Source organism: Lacerta agilis, chromosome 2 (genome assembly GCF_009819535.1).
Source record: "Lacerta agilis isolate rLacAgi1 chromosome 2, rLacAgi1.pri, whole genome shotgun sequence".
Classification (NCBI taxonomy): domain Eukaryota; kingdom Metazoa; phylum Chordata; class Lepidosauria; order Squamata; family Lacertidae; genus Lacerta; species Lacerta agilis.
Window position 1 is genome coordinate 55823352 of NC_046313.1, and position 17723 is coordinate 55841074.

The 17723-nt window shown below is 42.1% G+C and overlaps 1 protein-coding gene across 1 annotated transcript in view; it reads left to right on the plus strand.

The window, feature by feature from the left end:
• The window catches only part of TGFBI (transforming growth factor beta induced), a 45223-nt gene that overhangs the window by 22198 nt on the left and 5302 nt on the right, over positions 1-17723 (plus strand). Inside the window, exons 4-14 of the mRNA XM_033140146.1 lie at positions 667-824; positions 2571-2735; positions 3250-3396; positions 3543-3684; positions 5628-5840; positions 6633-6770; positions 9489-9625; positions 10174-10310; positions 11915-12045; positions 15675-15799; positions 17066-17168. Coding sequence (XP_032996037.1) covers positions 667-824; positions 2571-2735; positions 3250-3396; positions 3543-3684; positions 5628-5840; positions 6633-6770; positions 9489-9625; positions 10174-10310; positions 11915-12045; positions 15675-15799; positions 17066-17168 — 1596 coding nt within the window. The remainder of the gene's footprint in view (positions 1-666; positions 825-2570; positions 2736-3249; positions 3397-3542; positions 3685-5627; positions 5841-6632; positions 6771-9488; positions 9626-10173; positions 10311-11914; positions 12046-15674; positions 15800-17065; positions 17169-17723) is intronic.

Below are 17723 nucleotides of genomic sequence, written 5' to 3' on the forward strand. Positions count from 1 at the left end.
GCTTCCTTGTCACTGCCCACAGTGAGCCTAGCTTTATTCTTTATTAGGAATAGAATGCTGGACCAGGTGGAGCCTTGGTTTGATGCAGCAAGGCAGTTGCTAAGTTCACTGTATTTGGCACAAACATATCTATTGTTATCTCAGTTGCCTCCTTCAGCTCCCATGCCTTCTGTCATGTCTGGAACATGCTGCACATTACTCTCTAGTACATGTAATGGTAACAGGACAGCCCTTTTTTCTTTTTTGCCAAGGAGGGTGTGATTTGGAGCTGAGAAACATCAGGAGGGGATAAGGGTGCTTTATCCACACACAGACTGCCTGCTGCAAATAGTCCCTCCTAGTGACTTCCCTGCCACCAAATTGTTTCAAACATGCATTTTCTAGGGCAGATGTGAACATGCCCTTGAAAACGCATCGGGAACAAAGGCTGCTTAGGAGAGCAATTTCGCATAGGAAGATAGTGGGTGGAGAAAGGGTGAAGTTCGCTTTCCCCCTGCTGTTTCTCCACTCGCAAGGCAGCTTTTTCAGTTTTAAAAAATGGGTCATTGGGCGATTCTTACAAGCATTTCCATGTAATATGCATTTTTATGGTGAAGTAGTAAATGTTATGATTATGCTACTGCCTCGTCAAAGTGAAATGTCATCTGTATTATTATTTTTAAACAGCTTTGCCTCTTTCCAACCTATACGAAACACTTGGAATTGTTGGGGCTTCAACCACACAGCTCTACTCTGCCAGCTCTAACCTGAGTGCTGAAATCACAGGCCCTGGAAGCTACACAATCTTTGCCCCAACCAATGAAGCCTGGGCATCCTTGCCTGCCGTAAGAATAAGTGCCACTTCAGTTTCCAAAACTTTGAATGTGTTGAGGAGATCATGAAAAATAGAGGTGGCCTATCCACAAAGTGGGTAGGACACAGTAAGAAGATTGGAATCATTGTTTTAAATGAAGGAATAAGAGTATTCAGACACCATGATTAAAAAAACATCATTATACGTATATTCACATTTAAACATCATTATATATTATTTCATCGTTACCTTTTCTAATGTGTTGTTTTGTTGTTCCGCAAACCACCGTGATATTTCTTTGAAATGAAAGGCAATATACAAATTATTTAAATAAAGGAACTATCGGAATCACACTTAGTTATCTGGAGCTGAGGTCCTGCTTGATGGCTTCTCATAGGCATCTGGTTGGGCACTGTGAAAGCAGGATGCTGCTCTACATGGGCCTTTGGCCAAATCCAGTGGGGCTCCTAGTTGCATGTCAAGACCCCGAGGCCTCCCCCGTATGTTGAATAATAACACCTGGACACAGTGTTTTGGGTTAATGGGCAAATAAAGGCCACAACTTTATTGGTTACAGAACGCGAATGGTATTGGCTTAGACATTGGAACTGAACCAACTATATCTGACTCCTGCCCACCATGCAGGTAGTCCAGTAAGGGTCAATCACCAATAGGGGGAGTCCTGTTGATGTGTACATCAACTAAGAGCTCCCCCAGGGTCCCCATTGGGGTCATGGCATGGCCGTAGCCCCTACCCAGGTTTCGGACAAGATCCACACCCCCAGATCCCTTTAACGGAACATCCTTAAAAATGGGGCAGGTGGTGGCCACACCTCCCCTTCCCCAAACCAGGTTTTACCAATGCCTTACCACCAAACCTTACAAAAGTTGTGACGGTTGCTACAAGGTAGGTGAAAACAGGGAGATCCTCAGCCATACAGCTGCTTAAATTAGCCAAGCCACGCCTCCCGCCAGCTGGATTTGTTGGCTGGGGCCGTGATGCGGCTGGAGACTTCCCAATGACATGGGGGCTTGGCCCTGCCCCGGCTGTGTGCAGGAGGGCACGTGGCCTGCCCGCAACACCACCCCACCCGGAAGTGCAGCAGCTTTCTAATCTTACTCAAGTTCCCATTCTGTGTTCTTTAACCCTTGCAACGTTCAAGAGCACTGCTGCTTATCATTTATCCTGTTTCTTTTCCCGTGCCTCCCATAGCCATTCATAAGAGGGATGAAAGCGGGAATGATTAGATGAAATTACTTCTCTTAAAGCAGAAAATACAAAAGGCTGCCAGTAGCTGAAAGTAAGATCTAGAACAACCTTTCTCAACCTTGGGTCTCTAGATGTTGCTGGAATACAGCTCCTATCATCCCTAGCTAGCAGGGCCCCAGTGGTCAAGGATGTTGAGAGTTGTAGTTAACAGCACTTGGGAACCCAAGGTTGAGAAAAGACATTGCATAATTTTATTCACAGTGGGCTCAGGTCGTTGGATGAGAGCTGGGTAGTGCAAGTAACACAATTGCTAGCTTGAGGATGCATTCCCCTTTCACCTGGGGAGCTGTACACAAGAAGCTGCAGCCAAGGAATCTTCCCAGCAATTGTATGTTGTTCCACTGACAGAGTTGTCAGCCCTCACTGTAGGGGCAGCAGTTGCAGTCCAAGCATATTTCCTTCCTGCTTGCGAGGTAGAAGCAGGTAGAAATAGTCAGGTACTATTAGTCAAGCATTGGCATCTATTGCTTTGTGAGAATAAGCTCAGTCTTATTTGCTTTTTCTCAGGAAATGTTGGATTCTTTGGTGAGCAATGTTAACATTGAGCTGTTAAATGCTCTTCGCTACCATATGGTGAATAAACGAGTTCTTACGGATGATCTGAAACATGGAACAACTCTCCCTTCAATGTACCAAAATATTGATGTACAGATCCATCATTATCCAAATGGAGTGAGTAATTGGTAAAACTGCAAGGAAAACTGAAACTACAAGGACAATTGATATGTACCAAATATTCTTTAAAGAGCTCAGGATATTATTTTGCTTCTATTTTAGACGGTCAACTTAATTGTTCTACCAGATGTATTAATATGAACTAGCTTTTCCCAATATAAGGGGTGGGTGATGTAACCGAAGGCTTGGGGCCAGCCACCATTATGAACTGATGTTCTGGTTGACACTTTTAAAAATAAGAATAAGTGAGTAACTTATTTATTGACTTATTAAAAGGATGGAACCGACTTTCAAACCACTAGGATCCTTCAAGGTGGCTCGCACAGATCCATTATAGACACACTTTAGAATTCTCCCTGTCCCTCTTAAAGACACAGAGACTTAATGATAGGGAGAATGATGCATGGAATTCTTTAAACCATCTATTGACATATTATTCCACTGACATAATATAATATGTTAATCATATACTAGCTTTAGTTTTTATTTGTCTGGTCCCTGTGTTCCCCAGATCGTGACAGTGAACTGTGCTAGGTTGTTGAAGGCTGACCATCAAGCCACCAATGGAGTGGTCCACCTGATAGACAAAGTCATTTCCACAACAACAAACAGCATCCTTCAAGTTGTTGAGCTTGAAGATAGTCTTGAAACCCTAAGAGTAAGTCCATTTCGAATGCTCCCAATATATCCTTTGATGCCCATTTAGGGTGAGATCACTTTCTTGAAAATCTATTAACTTGTATCCCTGCTGGATTCCTTCCTTTCTAACATGCCTAATTCCATTTCTTTTGTATTTATTCAAAGGCTGCTGTGGCAGCTGCTGGTCTCAACAATCTTTTGGAAAGTGAAGGCCAGTTTACACTGCTGGCTCCAACCAATGAAGCCTTTAAGAAGATCCCACCAGAAACCCTAACCAGGATTTTAGGAGACCCAGAAGCTCTGAAAGGTAAACAGCTGTGAAAATGTCCATTGTACACAGATATAATTTGTAAACCACTTTGACTTTTTTTCTACAGTCAAGCGGTATACAGTGGACCCTCCGGATACAAACTTAATTCATTCCAGGGGTCCGTACATACCCCCAAAAGTCCGCATCTAGAGGCGCCGCTTCTGTGTACACGTGCTGCGCAATAGAGCGCTTCTGCGCATGTGCATGTGACAAAACCTGGAAGTATATGATTCCGGGTTTGCTGCGTTCGCAACCCGAAAGTTATGCTACCTGAGGGTCCACTGTATAAATTTTATAAAATAATTTTAAAAAAATAATCCTGAGTAGAAGGGCACTGGAGGTAGGGGAACGTCTTAGACTATGTGTTTTGCCAGAAGTCTCCAGCTAGTAAACGTGGTCTAATGTTAGTAATGAATCTGGGTCAGATGTATTTCTGGAACTTTGCTATACTTTTTCTTGGTGTGTAATTCACTGGTGATTTTATATCTTTGCAATATCTTGAAAGGCAAGGTTAAATGTTAATTTTTCAGGGGTAAGGGGTGGGGAGAAACTTCTATTTCTGTAATGGTTCAAAGTGACATACCGCTGACCTCAAATCTTTTCTCTCTCTGATTTCTCTCCTTAAAGTTCGTAGCAAATGGGCATTGTGCTGACCTCTTGACAGCTGCATTGCTGCTGCTTACTGGGAAGGAGAAGGGGAGGGACAAGGCGATGAAGTCCAACTGGTGCATGTGTACCAGCAGGAGCACCGGATGGGCTTTGCTGGTGCGCTTGCACTGCACCAACCTCCCCACCATCTCCCCCTCCTTCCCAGTAAGCAGCAGCGACTCAGCTGTCAGGAGATCAGGTGAGCACCACCACTCCGCTTTTAAGGACAGCTAACAGAAATATCCTCTAAAGAGAAGGCCGGTTTCAATCCCCATATCCCAGTGCTCTGTTTGCATGACTCGCTGCTATGGTGGTGGCCTTTCTCTGCTCATTCTCCACCCCCTGGTTTTAAGACAGGAATGCAGAGAGGCAGCCATGGAAAAAAGAAGAAGCTGTATTTGTAATGAGTCAGTAGCCAGAAGGCAGACAGGGAGCTCAGATGAATGGAGAACTAGATAAGCAATAACAAGCTCATCAGCACTTTCCATGGGGAACTAGATGAGCAATAGCAAGTTGGTCAGCACTTTGAGTGATGTGCTAGATGAGCATTGGCCTGGTTCTACATAGCAATAGCAAGCTGGTTTTGAAAACACCAAACCAAACTCAAGGCTACCCACTCGTCTCCTAAGCAGGAAACTAAAGCACAAATAAACAGGTCTTTGTGCCTTGAAATGGAGAACAATGCTCAACACTGGCAGGTCTGGATCAAATGTGGTAGGGGAAAGAAAATTTTGGAAATTTATTTATTAAATCACTCTAGCTGCCCCATAACAATTCTCTGGGCATCTCATACAATGAAATCAAACAGTTTTAAGTTCAGCATAAAGCAGCAAAAATCACAACGAACTAATTTTGAAAAACCATTACACAATTTAAAAATCAAAACCATACCTCCGTTAAAAAGTGTGCATCTGCTTTTGCAGATGAGTGTCCCGAACTCATTTCTTGGCAAAGTGGAAATGTTTTTGGAAATATCTCAAGAGTACCAGATTCTCTGGCTAATTTAGGACATTACAATGATGCTAATTGGTTTCAAAGCTGTACTATTTACTCCCCTTGTCTCCAGCCTCTTGCAATTAGTGTGCATATGTACATACAGCATGTATTTTGTTCATTTGGGGGGGGGCGTGATCAGATTAAACGTCATACCTTGTTGTTTCATTTTAATTTTCATTCCATAGCCTATGACACACTGGTAGCAATTTTCAAGCCACTATATCTTTCCTTTTTAAAAATTTTAAAGAGATTTTCACTCTTTTCAAATCTGCTTGGTATATTTTGTTTCCACGTAGACCTGCTGAGCAACCACATCTTGAAAACAGCTATGTGTGCAGAAGCCATTATTGCTGGTTTATCAATGGAAACACTGCAGGGTAACATGCTGGACGTAGGCTGCAATGGCGACGAACTGACTCTTAATGGAAGGCCCATCATTGCTAACAAGGATGTCATCGCGACCAATGGCGTGATACACTTTGTCAACGAATTACTCATCCCAGACTCTGGTAAACCTTTTTTTTTCTCATTATGATTTTGTCTCAGACAAGATGTGCTTGGTGAGCTTGCCAGTGTGAACAGTGCAGCTTAACCGCCAGGGCTGTTGTTTGGGGATGACCGCCAGGGCCTCAGCTCCAGGTCCTTTGTGTTCGGGGTTGGACATCCTGCCCATTTTTGTAGGTTTTTTTCTTTGCTTATAGCATGGCTGAGCACACTGCAGAGTAAAGTGCAGATGAGACACCAGCCAACTTGCCCAGAAGCATCTCTTCATACAAATTAAGTACCTTTTAATTATACCTTTTAAGCAACACCCCTGCTCATTGCCATCAATTGTATTCTTTTATTTGAATATATGGGGAATGCACTACAACAACCTGACTCACTTGTGGCTGGCCTAATTCCATGTCAGTTCAGCTGATGTTCCATCTGAGTCACTTGTCTTACATAGTGTAGCTTTCCCACTTCTAAAATGAGGTTATATATGAATGTATTTCACAGAGAGAAAAATATTAAAAATAAGCTTAATGTTAACAAAATTAAGAATGGAAATGCCAAATCTTTTTTTATATATATAGAGAGAGGAAGCACAGCATTAGAGTTGAAATGGAGATGTAAAATGAACCATAAAGCCTCATTTTTAAAACACACACACACACACACACTGAATCTGGCATAGAATACACACATTTTGGTTGCATATTTTAATTTAATTTAAAGCTTTGGTCATTAATCAGTTACCCCTTCTGTAATAAATAATAATGTTGAGACTCATGTTGACATCTTTTCTTTTTTAATTGCAGCTAAAACTTTGTTGGAGCTGGGTCAGGATTCCGACGTTTCAAAGGCTATGGACCTTTTTAGACAAGCTGGCCTCAGTTCGCATCTCACTGGAAATGAGCGGCTGACAGTTCTCGCCCCCATCAATTCTTTCTTCACAGGTAAGCTCTGGCACTCATCTTAGTAGCAGAACCAGAAACATCAATCAACTCAGGACACAATCCATTCTCTGGTGGGCACTGCTGGTTGTGTGTGACAGTGATGACTGGAAACGAGGAGAGAGTACAGTATAATCCCCTCCGCATGCATGGAGCTGCCCCCAAAGCTTCATTTTATTATTGAAAGTCAATTTGAGCTTGTAAGGTTGCAAGTTAAGGTCACATCTCTTTATTTTTTGGTGTTATTCTGGTTCTAATGCATGACTGTAAAAGGGAATGTAAAATGCGGTCATTTTAATGCATGCAGGATATGCCCATCACACATGGGACCAGCCAGCCTAGGTTACAGTATGTTGCAGTGTGATATTGGCACTGTAAAGGCATGCTGCTTCCCCAAAGATCATCTTCATTTGCGCTGACTAGTTTCTGGGGAACTCACAATTCTGCCTGATCGAAAGAATCCACATTCATCTGAATGTATTCATATCAGTGGAATATTTCACATTGTTTCTACAGGGTCACCTATTAATTAATGTATAGTATAGGCAGGGGTGTAGGAAAGTGGGGGCAGGGGTGGGCCACCCCACGTACCATCATGGGGGGGGGGGTTTGACAAATTATCAAGGAACAATTACTGCCCTACTAGGGCGGTTCATATAAAACTTTTTTTGAAAATGCCTGCTCCAATGGTCTTATCTTACTACACTAGGGATTATATAGCTATATCTGAAATTTCATGCATATCAGTTAATATCTTGACCCTCCTCCATGAAAATAGCTGTTTACATGGCTGTTTTCCTATGTGGTGAAGGCTGAAATTTCAATTCAGTGGAGCAGGGTCAAGATATTAACTGATATGCATGAAATTTCAGATATAGCTATATAATGCCTAGTTTAGTAAAACAAGACCTTTGGAGCAGGCTTTTTTTTTTTAAAAAAAAAAAAGTTTGTTATGAACCGCCCTACTGTCCTACTCTCCGCTGGGCTTCCCGGGTCCTGGAAAGTCGGCCTATGGGAAGAAGATGAAGCTAGGCTGAGTAGATTAGATAATATGGAGCATGGTGAAATCATAATAAATAAAACCTCCCCTTCAGTAGTTTCAAGCACTACTACAGGTTCCACATAATATCTGTACTGCATTGTTTACTGTGACAGCACCTGCACTTTGGAACTCCCCGCCTATTGCAACAAAGCACGTGCCTTTGCTAGACTCTTTTCGGGCACCTGCTAAAAGCATTCTTCTTTAGGCAAGCATACCTAGATGCTTAGGAAGTTGAAGTAATTTTAATCTTAATATTTTAGCTTTTGTATGTTTTACAGTAGGATTGTTAATTTTTCTTGATTTTACTGCTGTGGTGGGGTTTTTTTTGTTTTCTGTTTTGGTAAACCACTTTGCAGGTTTTTAAAAATAAATTATATTGAATAAATAAATAAACAAACAATAAATATAAATAAAATAACACAAGCCAAAACACAATCCATCATGTAGATTTAAGTATCTGTCCATAGTCGCCTACTTGTTATCAGAGGCCCAGAATCCACATTCCTTTGTAAGAAAATATGAAATAACATAAAAACATTTTTGCAGGCAAAAAATAATAATAATCAAAGTTTTTTTTGGGGGGGGGGGGTTTACAAGAAATTTTCCACACTGGGTACCACCTAACCTTCCTATGCCTCTGAGTATAGGGGTACCTGGTGTTGATTGAATGAATATTACAGTGTGTGTGAAACCACTCTGAAATGATAGATATTGGTGGTGGGGGGTGGGAATCCTGCCTTTTGTGTTGTCAACATAACACTCAGTTCTTGTCACAGGAGCTCATTGTATGTTTTGCCTTTGGGGAATGAATGGGCAGTCTTCAGCAGAGGTGGGAAAACCAGGGCTCTCCCAATTTCATTTTACTGCATCTCCTGTCATCTCTGACCATTTGTTATGCTCGCTGGGGCTAATGAGATTCCAGCAATGTATGGAGGGCCACAGTTTCCTCACTACAGATTTACACAGTGGTACCAGTTGCTCTGACAGTAACTCTCGGCTTACATGTTACGTTTAGATCCTGCTTTTCCTCTCAAGAACTCTGAGGCTGTCATGTGGACCTCAAGCTATCTCTCACCCAAGGCGATTAATAAAATGAGCTTGATCAACATTTGCTAGAACTTTATGACAAAGTGGTGCAAGTGTTTACGCTTCAGTAACATTGTTAAGTCTTTGAAGTGCCACAGAATTCTGTGTTGCTTTTGTTACAAAAGCTAAATGGCTATTTCTTTGGAATTGAAATACACTGGCACTAACACGGAGGGAGAAAGAGGCAATGGAGTTTCCTTGGTGGAACCATGAGCTACAAAGGAAATTGTGCATGCTGCACTGAAATATTGAAAGTGTTGACTAGAGCAGCATTTTCTCTTTTATAATTATGAGCACTTTTATTATTTTTAGTTCCAGGAACTATCAGAGTGATGCGCAAGGATGACACTGGTGTGAATCACAATTTTTCCCTCAGCAAGTTTTCTGTGTAGCCACATGGGTTGCAGATGCAAATTTTGTTTTTTCACACACTGACTACATTTTAAAAGAAAGCAATTGCCAGCCCCTTTTTTGCGGTGGGGGAAGGGTTGCGCAGGGGACTCACTTGCATTTACCAACAAAATTCTAAACAACAGCATGCTTTAGATGCATTGTTATAAAACTATGACTCTTGGCTTTCTTTTGTTCTGCAGATCAGACTCCTACACCAGACAGGAACTTGCTCCGGGATCACATTATTAAAGAGCAGCTTTCCTCTAAATACCTTTTCCATGGACAGAAACTAGAAACTCTGAGTGGCAAGCAACTGAGAGTATTTGTGTACCGCAATGTATGTTTGCCATTTAATTACTCCTCCCAGTTTGAGTTTTCACTTTTAAAACGGGGGTTGTTGCTCTGGGCTCCTTTGGGAGGAAGGGTAGGGAAATAGTAGTCATAGTAGTAGTAGTAGTAACAATCAGTTCAAATAAAATCCTTTCTCCAGGTACTCATACATAGCAGTTTAAATGGGGTTATTTCATTTCTGTCCTCACAGCAATCCTGTGTTTGACCTAAGATTATTCAGTGGGTTTCACAGTAGATTCAGTATAGATGAACAAGCTGTTTCCTTCCTTTTCTGCATTGGAAAGTTCTTTTCACACAACACTGAATTGATTCCACTGTAGTGTTACACTGAGCTGATTTGTGTAAATGCTCTTCCTTTTAAACAGTCAAGAGACTGTTAGCCTTGGGGGAATGTCCGATTTACTAGTCAATTGGTGTTCAAGTACTTCTAGGCCTCATGCCATAGACTAAGATGTGCAGGGTCACTAGTGTGGAAACTTAAAATCATTTTAAACTTCTGTGATGCTTTTAATTAAAACCCGATCCATCCTGTAGACTCTCTGCATCGAAAATTCCTGCATTGCTGCCCATGACAAAAGAGGAAGATTTGGAACCTTGTTCAGTATGGAAAAGGTGCTGACTCCCCCTCTTGGCACCGTTATGGATGTGCTCAAAGCGGATGACCGTTTCAGGTGACATTTTTAGTTCGTATTGTGAGCTTGAGAACAATGACGCGGGAGAAGTGGTTTTGCTTTAGTGAGAACCTGAGACTGATGATTTCTGCATATTAATCAGCCTTCTTAAAAATCAATTATCTGATTTAAACCTTTTTTTAAAAAAAAATAATAATAATATGGAAGACAGACATAGGAAACTGTCTTATACAGATTCAGACCAATAGTCCATCTAGGTCAATATTGTCTACACTGACTGGCAGCAGCTTCTCTCCAGTTCAACCCTAATTCATACATTGGCAAAGCATTTACAATTAATTTGAGGCTCTTGCTTGAAAGCTTTTCTCAGTGGCATTGTAGACCTAACTTTTATTTGAATATTTAATCAAAATACATTTTTATCACAGTGATTTTTATTCTACATGATTGCAGAGGGTAGGCAGAGCATTCCACCCTGGAGAGGGTTTGAATGAGTTAGAAGGCAGCTCTATCTGATTGTTGCCTCCACAGAGGTCTTTCCTTCACCCATCTAAAATGTGGAAAGGCAGTGAAAAATTCCAAAAAACGTCATTTTGGAGGCAAGGAGGGACAGAGCTGGTTGGGACCAAGGATCTACTAGATCCTACGCAGCTTTAGTGGCAGGAACTCCAGTTCAAGCCCATTTGCTGCGTCAACCCTGGTTCCGCCTCTCCTTTAAGGCCCAGTGCTACCCAGCCAGGGTTAGGATTGCCCGCAAGTAATTGAACACAGACCAATGCTGCAATTTAATTAGATCCTAACCATTATAATTCCTTCCGTGTTAAGTGTTTGTACTTTATCTTTTCCTCTTTAATAATAAGTGCAGCAGGCCAGTAGGGCAGTTATTAATTCCCTTTTGCAGATAAAGAGCTCATGATTAAAGACAGCAGTGGTCAAGGTTTCTAAGCTGATTGAACTGTGTCACCTGAATGCAAATAGCACCCAGTCAAGCCACTGGGACGCTTTTGCTCTAATACTGCAGTGGGGAACTTTTTGCATAGTAGCCAGATGCTAAAGTGGGAAGAGCAATGGTGTGACGCTCACCTCGGTACAGTAGGTTATATTCCAGAAATGCAAACGTCAGAGGTTTCAACAAACCGCACACATTCCTCTGTCCTCCTTCCAGGCAAGCAAGAAGCATTGTCAGAGTTCAAGAACATATTCCGGCCAGAGAAAATAATTTGGGAGGGTGTGGCCTGTGGCAGGGCCAAAGAGAGGCGCCTGGAAAGCCATCTTTGGCTCCTGCGTCTGAGTGCCTCACCCTGCACTGCCACTCTAATGGGACATGTGAACTGCCAACACAAAGGTCCATAGCATCCTGTTTCCAGCAGTGTCCAGCCAGTTCCCTTTGGGAAGTCTTTGCTTAAGAGCTCCTTGCTCCTCCCCAATAATATATTGCAGGCACATCAGGGTTCCCTATACGCAGCTATCTCTTCTGGCGAAAGGAACAGAGAAGCCCACTAGCTCGGGAGTTCTATGTTCACGCTGGGACATATATGGAGCTCTATGCTGGAACTCTTTGTTATTTCAGCCGTGACATTTTAAACTGCTCTTTGAAAATGCCTGAGCGTTAAATGCGTATTTTCTCTGTGTATTTCCTACAGCACTCTAGTGGCTGCCATCCAGTCTGCAGGCCTCACAGAAACGCTGAACAGGCCAAGGTCCTTCACAGTGTTTGCACCAACAAACGAAGCCTTCCGAGCCATGCCGCAAGGGGAGCTGAACAAACTTATGGGTAAACGTCCATAGATCTGGTTGGCTGATGTGTGAGATATTGAGATGACTTATACTGAGTTCCTTGGATAAGTGAGCTTTCCAGCATTCTGTGCTATTCCAGTCTCATTTTCATCTTCTGTTTTGTTTGCTCGTCCATGGGATGGAGACAATAGGTTGCAAAAGCGGTGGCTATGGTTTTCACTGATGTCGTGAGGAATGATTTGTCCATGAGGTGACAGTGACTTACTATCTACACCCATGGTGAGACAGTTCAGGCCCTTCAAACTTTGTGTGTGTGTGTGTGTGCGCGTGCACTAGATCCCAACAATTTATCACAATGAAAAGAAATATTTTGCAGAGTTGCCACCCACTGTGCTGAATTTTTCTCCCCTACTCATCAGACTGCTGTTACGAGGAAGGGGGGGGGTTGTCCTCTTTTTCTACAGCTAGCATGTGTGATTGCAATTAGTTGTGTGAGAGAGAAAGAGACAGAGCTAGTCTCTGTTCTCTCTGTGTGTATGATTATGTATGTGTGAAAGAGCGAGTCGGTGAGAGAGAGGCAATGATAGTCTATCTGCCAGTCTCTCTGCCATGTGTGCAGTTGTGTGTGTGGGGGGAAAAGACATAGACAGTCCACATATCCCTTATGCCTCAGTCCTTGAAATTTTCTAGTACTTTTATGGAATATTGCGGGGGTACTGAAGGCAAAGAAAGAAGAGTATTGGTCAAGATGTCAGGGTTGATTAGATGGACAAGCAGTAGTAGTGGTGTGGGCTGTGGTGCTTATAGGTATTTGTATGCTACACCCTCTGTTAACAGTGGCACCCAAATAGGTTAACAAACAACATCTAAAAAAACCTACTTCTAATATATTCCTCAAGAAAGAGAGGGAAACCACGCCTGGGCTACTGAAGGACCTAAGTAAGAAAAATGTTGTGTGTGTGTCTAATAGAGTTGCCAAGAATCATAGCAGGGAAGATGGAAATCACAGATGGCCACCAATAAATGTTGATGAATGTTAGCCAGGCTGGTAAGGACAGGGGTGAGATTTTCATAGGCCCCATGCCCATTGGGGGGGGAAAAAGCTTCAGCTTGGAAGCCCTATAAGGAAACGGTATGTGAACTTGTTCAATTATCTTTCATGTAAATATTGAAACATTCTCTTGCCTGAACTGAAAAATAGTTGTGGCTTAGAAAAGAATATGAGCTGTTCTAGTGCAATGGCTTTTCTCGTTTCATGCCCATACCATTTGTGACATCATAATGCAACATCTGCTGATGGGAGCTGGTTATCCTTTTAAGTTCGCAGAGCAGCAGTCTGCACATTTGCTCTATTGCTTAATGCACAAATAGTTCGCAACTGATTTGTAGCTACCGTAAGTAGCTGTGGAACTGAAACATCCCAGATGTGAACAGTCAAAATGTTCTGAGGCTTTGTAAGCAAAATATTTAGCTTACTCCTCTGAAAGCAATGAATCACCATTGTTGGGAATATATAGCAAAGAGCAACTTGTGTAAGAGGAAAAAGGGAAGAAGAGCTGTAATTTCTTGTTTGATCAGCTTTATCTCTTGGATGTGTTACTCGTAGCTGCAGCTGGATTTAGGACAATATACGACCTACTTCTATATTTGCTCCAAACAATTCAGTAGCAATGGGTTGGACTAGATCAGGGGTAGGCAATCTAAGGCCTGTGGGCCGGATGTGGCCCAATTGCCTTCTCAATCCAACCTGCAGACGGTCCGGGAATCAGCGTGTTTCTACATGAGTAGAATGTGTCCCTTTATTTAAAATGCATCTCTGGGTTATTTGTGGGGCATAGGAATTCGTTCATTTTTTTCCCCAAAATATAGTCCGGCCCACCACATTGTCTGAGGGACGGTAGACCGGCCCACGGCTAAAAAAGGTTGCTGGCCCCTGGACTAGATTCTAGTCAAACCCCCTGAATTGTTTGGAGCAAATATAGAAGTAGGTTGTATATGACTCTTGTGGTCCCTTCCAACTCTATGATTCTATGATGGCAGCATATATTACATAGATGCTATAATGTCTGGCTGCATATCATTTCTGCATCTCAGGAATTTCGGTTTCACTCTGGAGCTGAGAAAACCTGGATGATCTGTCCAGAGTTAAGGCTCACACACAAAATCCTGAAATTCAATACTTCCAGTGTTATGCCTTTGCACATGCTTTGCAAGGTGCATATAGAAAAGTACTGAATTCAATACCAAACCAGTCCATAGATGCATGAGAGATGAGAGTGAATTTTCAGCAATATAATTGCAATGCTTCCTTTGAAATTCCAGTGCTGTCTTTTAAATGAGGAACTGCTTATTACTTTCTAGCCGAAAACTTTGCCAGAGACCGTAGGAGTCAAAAGTGTACATATTTATCTCATCCAAGCTGTGATTCCAAGTTCACGGAAGACCAACTGAAACATGAAATCCATTTTTCATAGTGAGGCCTTGAGCCTTTCTTGAATGGATTTATCAATGTTGTGATAGAGAGCAAATTTAGATGGGTGTTTTGGAGATCATGATATTTTCTGTTTTACAAATGTGCCTTTGTTGGTAAAGGCACAGAGGAAAAGATCAGTAATGCGTAAAGGCTTATCAAAACAGCTTCAAACATTTTGGTTCAGTTTCACCTGTTTCCAAAAACAGCATCGGGGTTTTCTTTTCCAGTACGTCTTCTGCTGCCACTTTTGGAAGCACTTGCCAGATATCACATTTATAAGCTGCTATGATTCGTTGCCAGTATATGTTGGCATCCTCTTCTGCTTATGGAAAAAACTGAGACAGAGACAAAGGCATCATAAGCAATGAAGGCACCAGCTGCAGCAGCATAGCAGAGAAATATTGCAAGTAAATGATGTGATGTGAAATGAGCAGTTTTACTGTTAAAAAAAAACCAAAACCCAGAGCACCACGGGAATCATAGCTGCTGTTAAAGGACAGAGGTTCCAAGTATTTGTAAAGTCCTGTGTCCCCCCCCCCCAAATTGCAGATCACTCAGATCACACATTCGTGCATTTGAAGAGCTAAGTCAAATAACTTCAATACATTCTATGTAATACAGTATAGCTGTTTATACTGCATCCTTCCTCTTGCTGCACAAAACACTTTAGCTGCTCAGTACTTAAGAGTTTCTTTGCTGGAAGGAATACTTGCCAGCATACATGAGAATCTGAATATGGGCACTCTAGAGATACAGTTATACCTCGAGTTACGCATGCTTCAGGATGCATACGACACGAGTTACAAACGCGCTGAACCTGGAAGTAATGAAATGCGTTACTTCCAGGTTTGGTGGTTCACACATGCGCAGACGTGTCGAATCATGTTGCACACATGCACAGAAGCGTCGAATCACATTGCGCACATGCGCAGACACGGTGCTTCAGGTTAAGAACGTCACGGGTTATGAACGGGGCTCCAGAATGGATCCCGTTCGTAACCAGAGGTACCACTTTATATGGTTGCAATCTAACTTCATGGAACAGCTGCATACTGTTGGTGGAAGGCGGAATACTCCTGATACTGTCCTTCGTCTGTTTACCTCACTATGTGATACTTTGTTTTCTTTCTTAAATACCACGAAACAAGTAAAATGAGCTATAACATATATCTTGGGTCTCTTTCACCCCTCAGGTAATGCTAAAGAACTTGCCAGCATTCTGAAGTACCACATCGGGGATGAAATATTGGTTAGTGGAGCAGTTGGTGCCATTGTAAGAATGAAGACCTTGCAGGGTGATAAACTGGAAGTCAGCACTGTAAGTTCAACTCCCCGCCCCCCTTTATCTCTTGTTGTGAAATTACTGAGTTCTTTATCAACAAATACCTTGAATTTCTGAAAAGCAGACAATGTTTTTATTGTTGCATGTCTCATTTCTGTACTTGTACAATAACCTCTTATTCTTCCTTCCCTGCATTTTCGTGAGAAATCATGCAGGATAGTTATAAATACATACTCCTAATATTAACCAGTTGACCATGTTCACACAAAACTGTACCTCCCTGGGATTCTTCTGTGGGAGGCTGGGTGGGGAAGAGAAGATTAGAAGTCAACCTCAATTTTGCATACTCTTTCTTCCTCCTCTCCGCACCATGGAGGAAATGTGGGCTTTATCTCACAATAACTGAGTGATCTCTTCAAATCTTCTATCTCCTATCCATTCATTCACTTCTGGAAGTGAACAGAGCAGTGGAGATAGTTCAAGGTTTGTCCTGACATATAATATGAATAGGTACAGGGTTGTCATGGAAGGCTTAGAGGAAACTAGACAATGATGTTTATCATCTCTCTTAAACAAGAACATGAACCTTCAGACTTCAAACCTGGACACAACTAAGTCCAGTGTCATCTATGACAAAGCTACATAATGACACTATCCACAGAAGGAGAGAGGCTGGAAGAGAAAGTCCAGTTGTGTGTGGTTAGCAACTACCAACAAAATACACACGCTGTCTAGACACTTGTACTGTTACATAATAATGTTATCTCCTTTTAATAACCTTCTTTTCACTTGTCAAAAACACATGCAGTGCTGTTAGCAATCATGGCACGAACAGCTTCACATTGAGCTTCTATTGATACCGTAATTGTGATAGTTTATGCAGCAGATGCATTCCTTGATCCATGGCAGTGTTTTGGGGATTAAGCACAGCCTAGTGCTCCTCAAGACTTATGCTGGCCTGGCAGTGCAAGGGACAGCCTGCAGGAAAATAGGAGTCTGCTTGTGGCTGCCTGCAAAGGAGGAACCACAAAAAGCAATCTTACATTTGTTTCACATAGTCTGCATCCACATTCTTACTTATTGGAATACCAGGCCTCTGAACACAAAGGTTTGCTCAAGGCATATTAATTAGTTTGTTAAAACAAACAAACTGCTTGGGTGCAGCAGATTTCAGTGCAATATGCTGCTGGGTCTTTTGGAGAAGATTAAAAAAAAACCTTCTGCATATTTTCTCCTCTAGAATTATTTCTCCTAGCATATGTTTCTGATGACTTATCTCTGCTTCTTCTTTTTTCTCTTAAGAAAAAACACATCATAAATGTCAACAAGGAACCTGTGGCTGAAGCTGATATTATGGCAACTAATGGTGTGATTTATGCTGTGAATACCGTTTTACAACCACCAGGTAGGTCAAGTTAGGTTCAGGAATAAAAGAGATCTCCACCCTCTCCCTCAGGTTTGCTTCTCTTTCCTAAGGAGTTAAGGTCACATTATTATTACTGTGGAGCAGCAGCGAAATGCACATTTCCTGTGCAGCAGGAAACAAGTGGGTAATTCTCATCTTCCTGAGAAACATTATATTTTCAGTCTCCAAAGCACTCATTCACTTCAACAGGGCGCACATGAAGCGTTAGGAAAACTGCATGTGCCATATACGTGATTGTAAACATTGGGAGGGAAGAAGGGAAAGTGATTTTGTAGGGCTGTGAATCATAATTTCCTTTGACAATTTAACAAAAAAATACTGGACACAATATTTTTGGGTGGGTGGGGGTCAGCTTACAAGCAGGCTGCCCCGGTGAGCCAGCTCAAAGGGCTCCTTTGCTCATTTGAGAACAAGCAGGATGTTTGCCTGCCTACTCATCTGTGAGAATGGTGGCAGTGGTGTTGATGTGAGCTCCAGGCCTCTTTACTTAATATGGAAGTGCTGAAGACTGCAGGGTTGGAAGGGAGCTCCCAG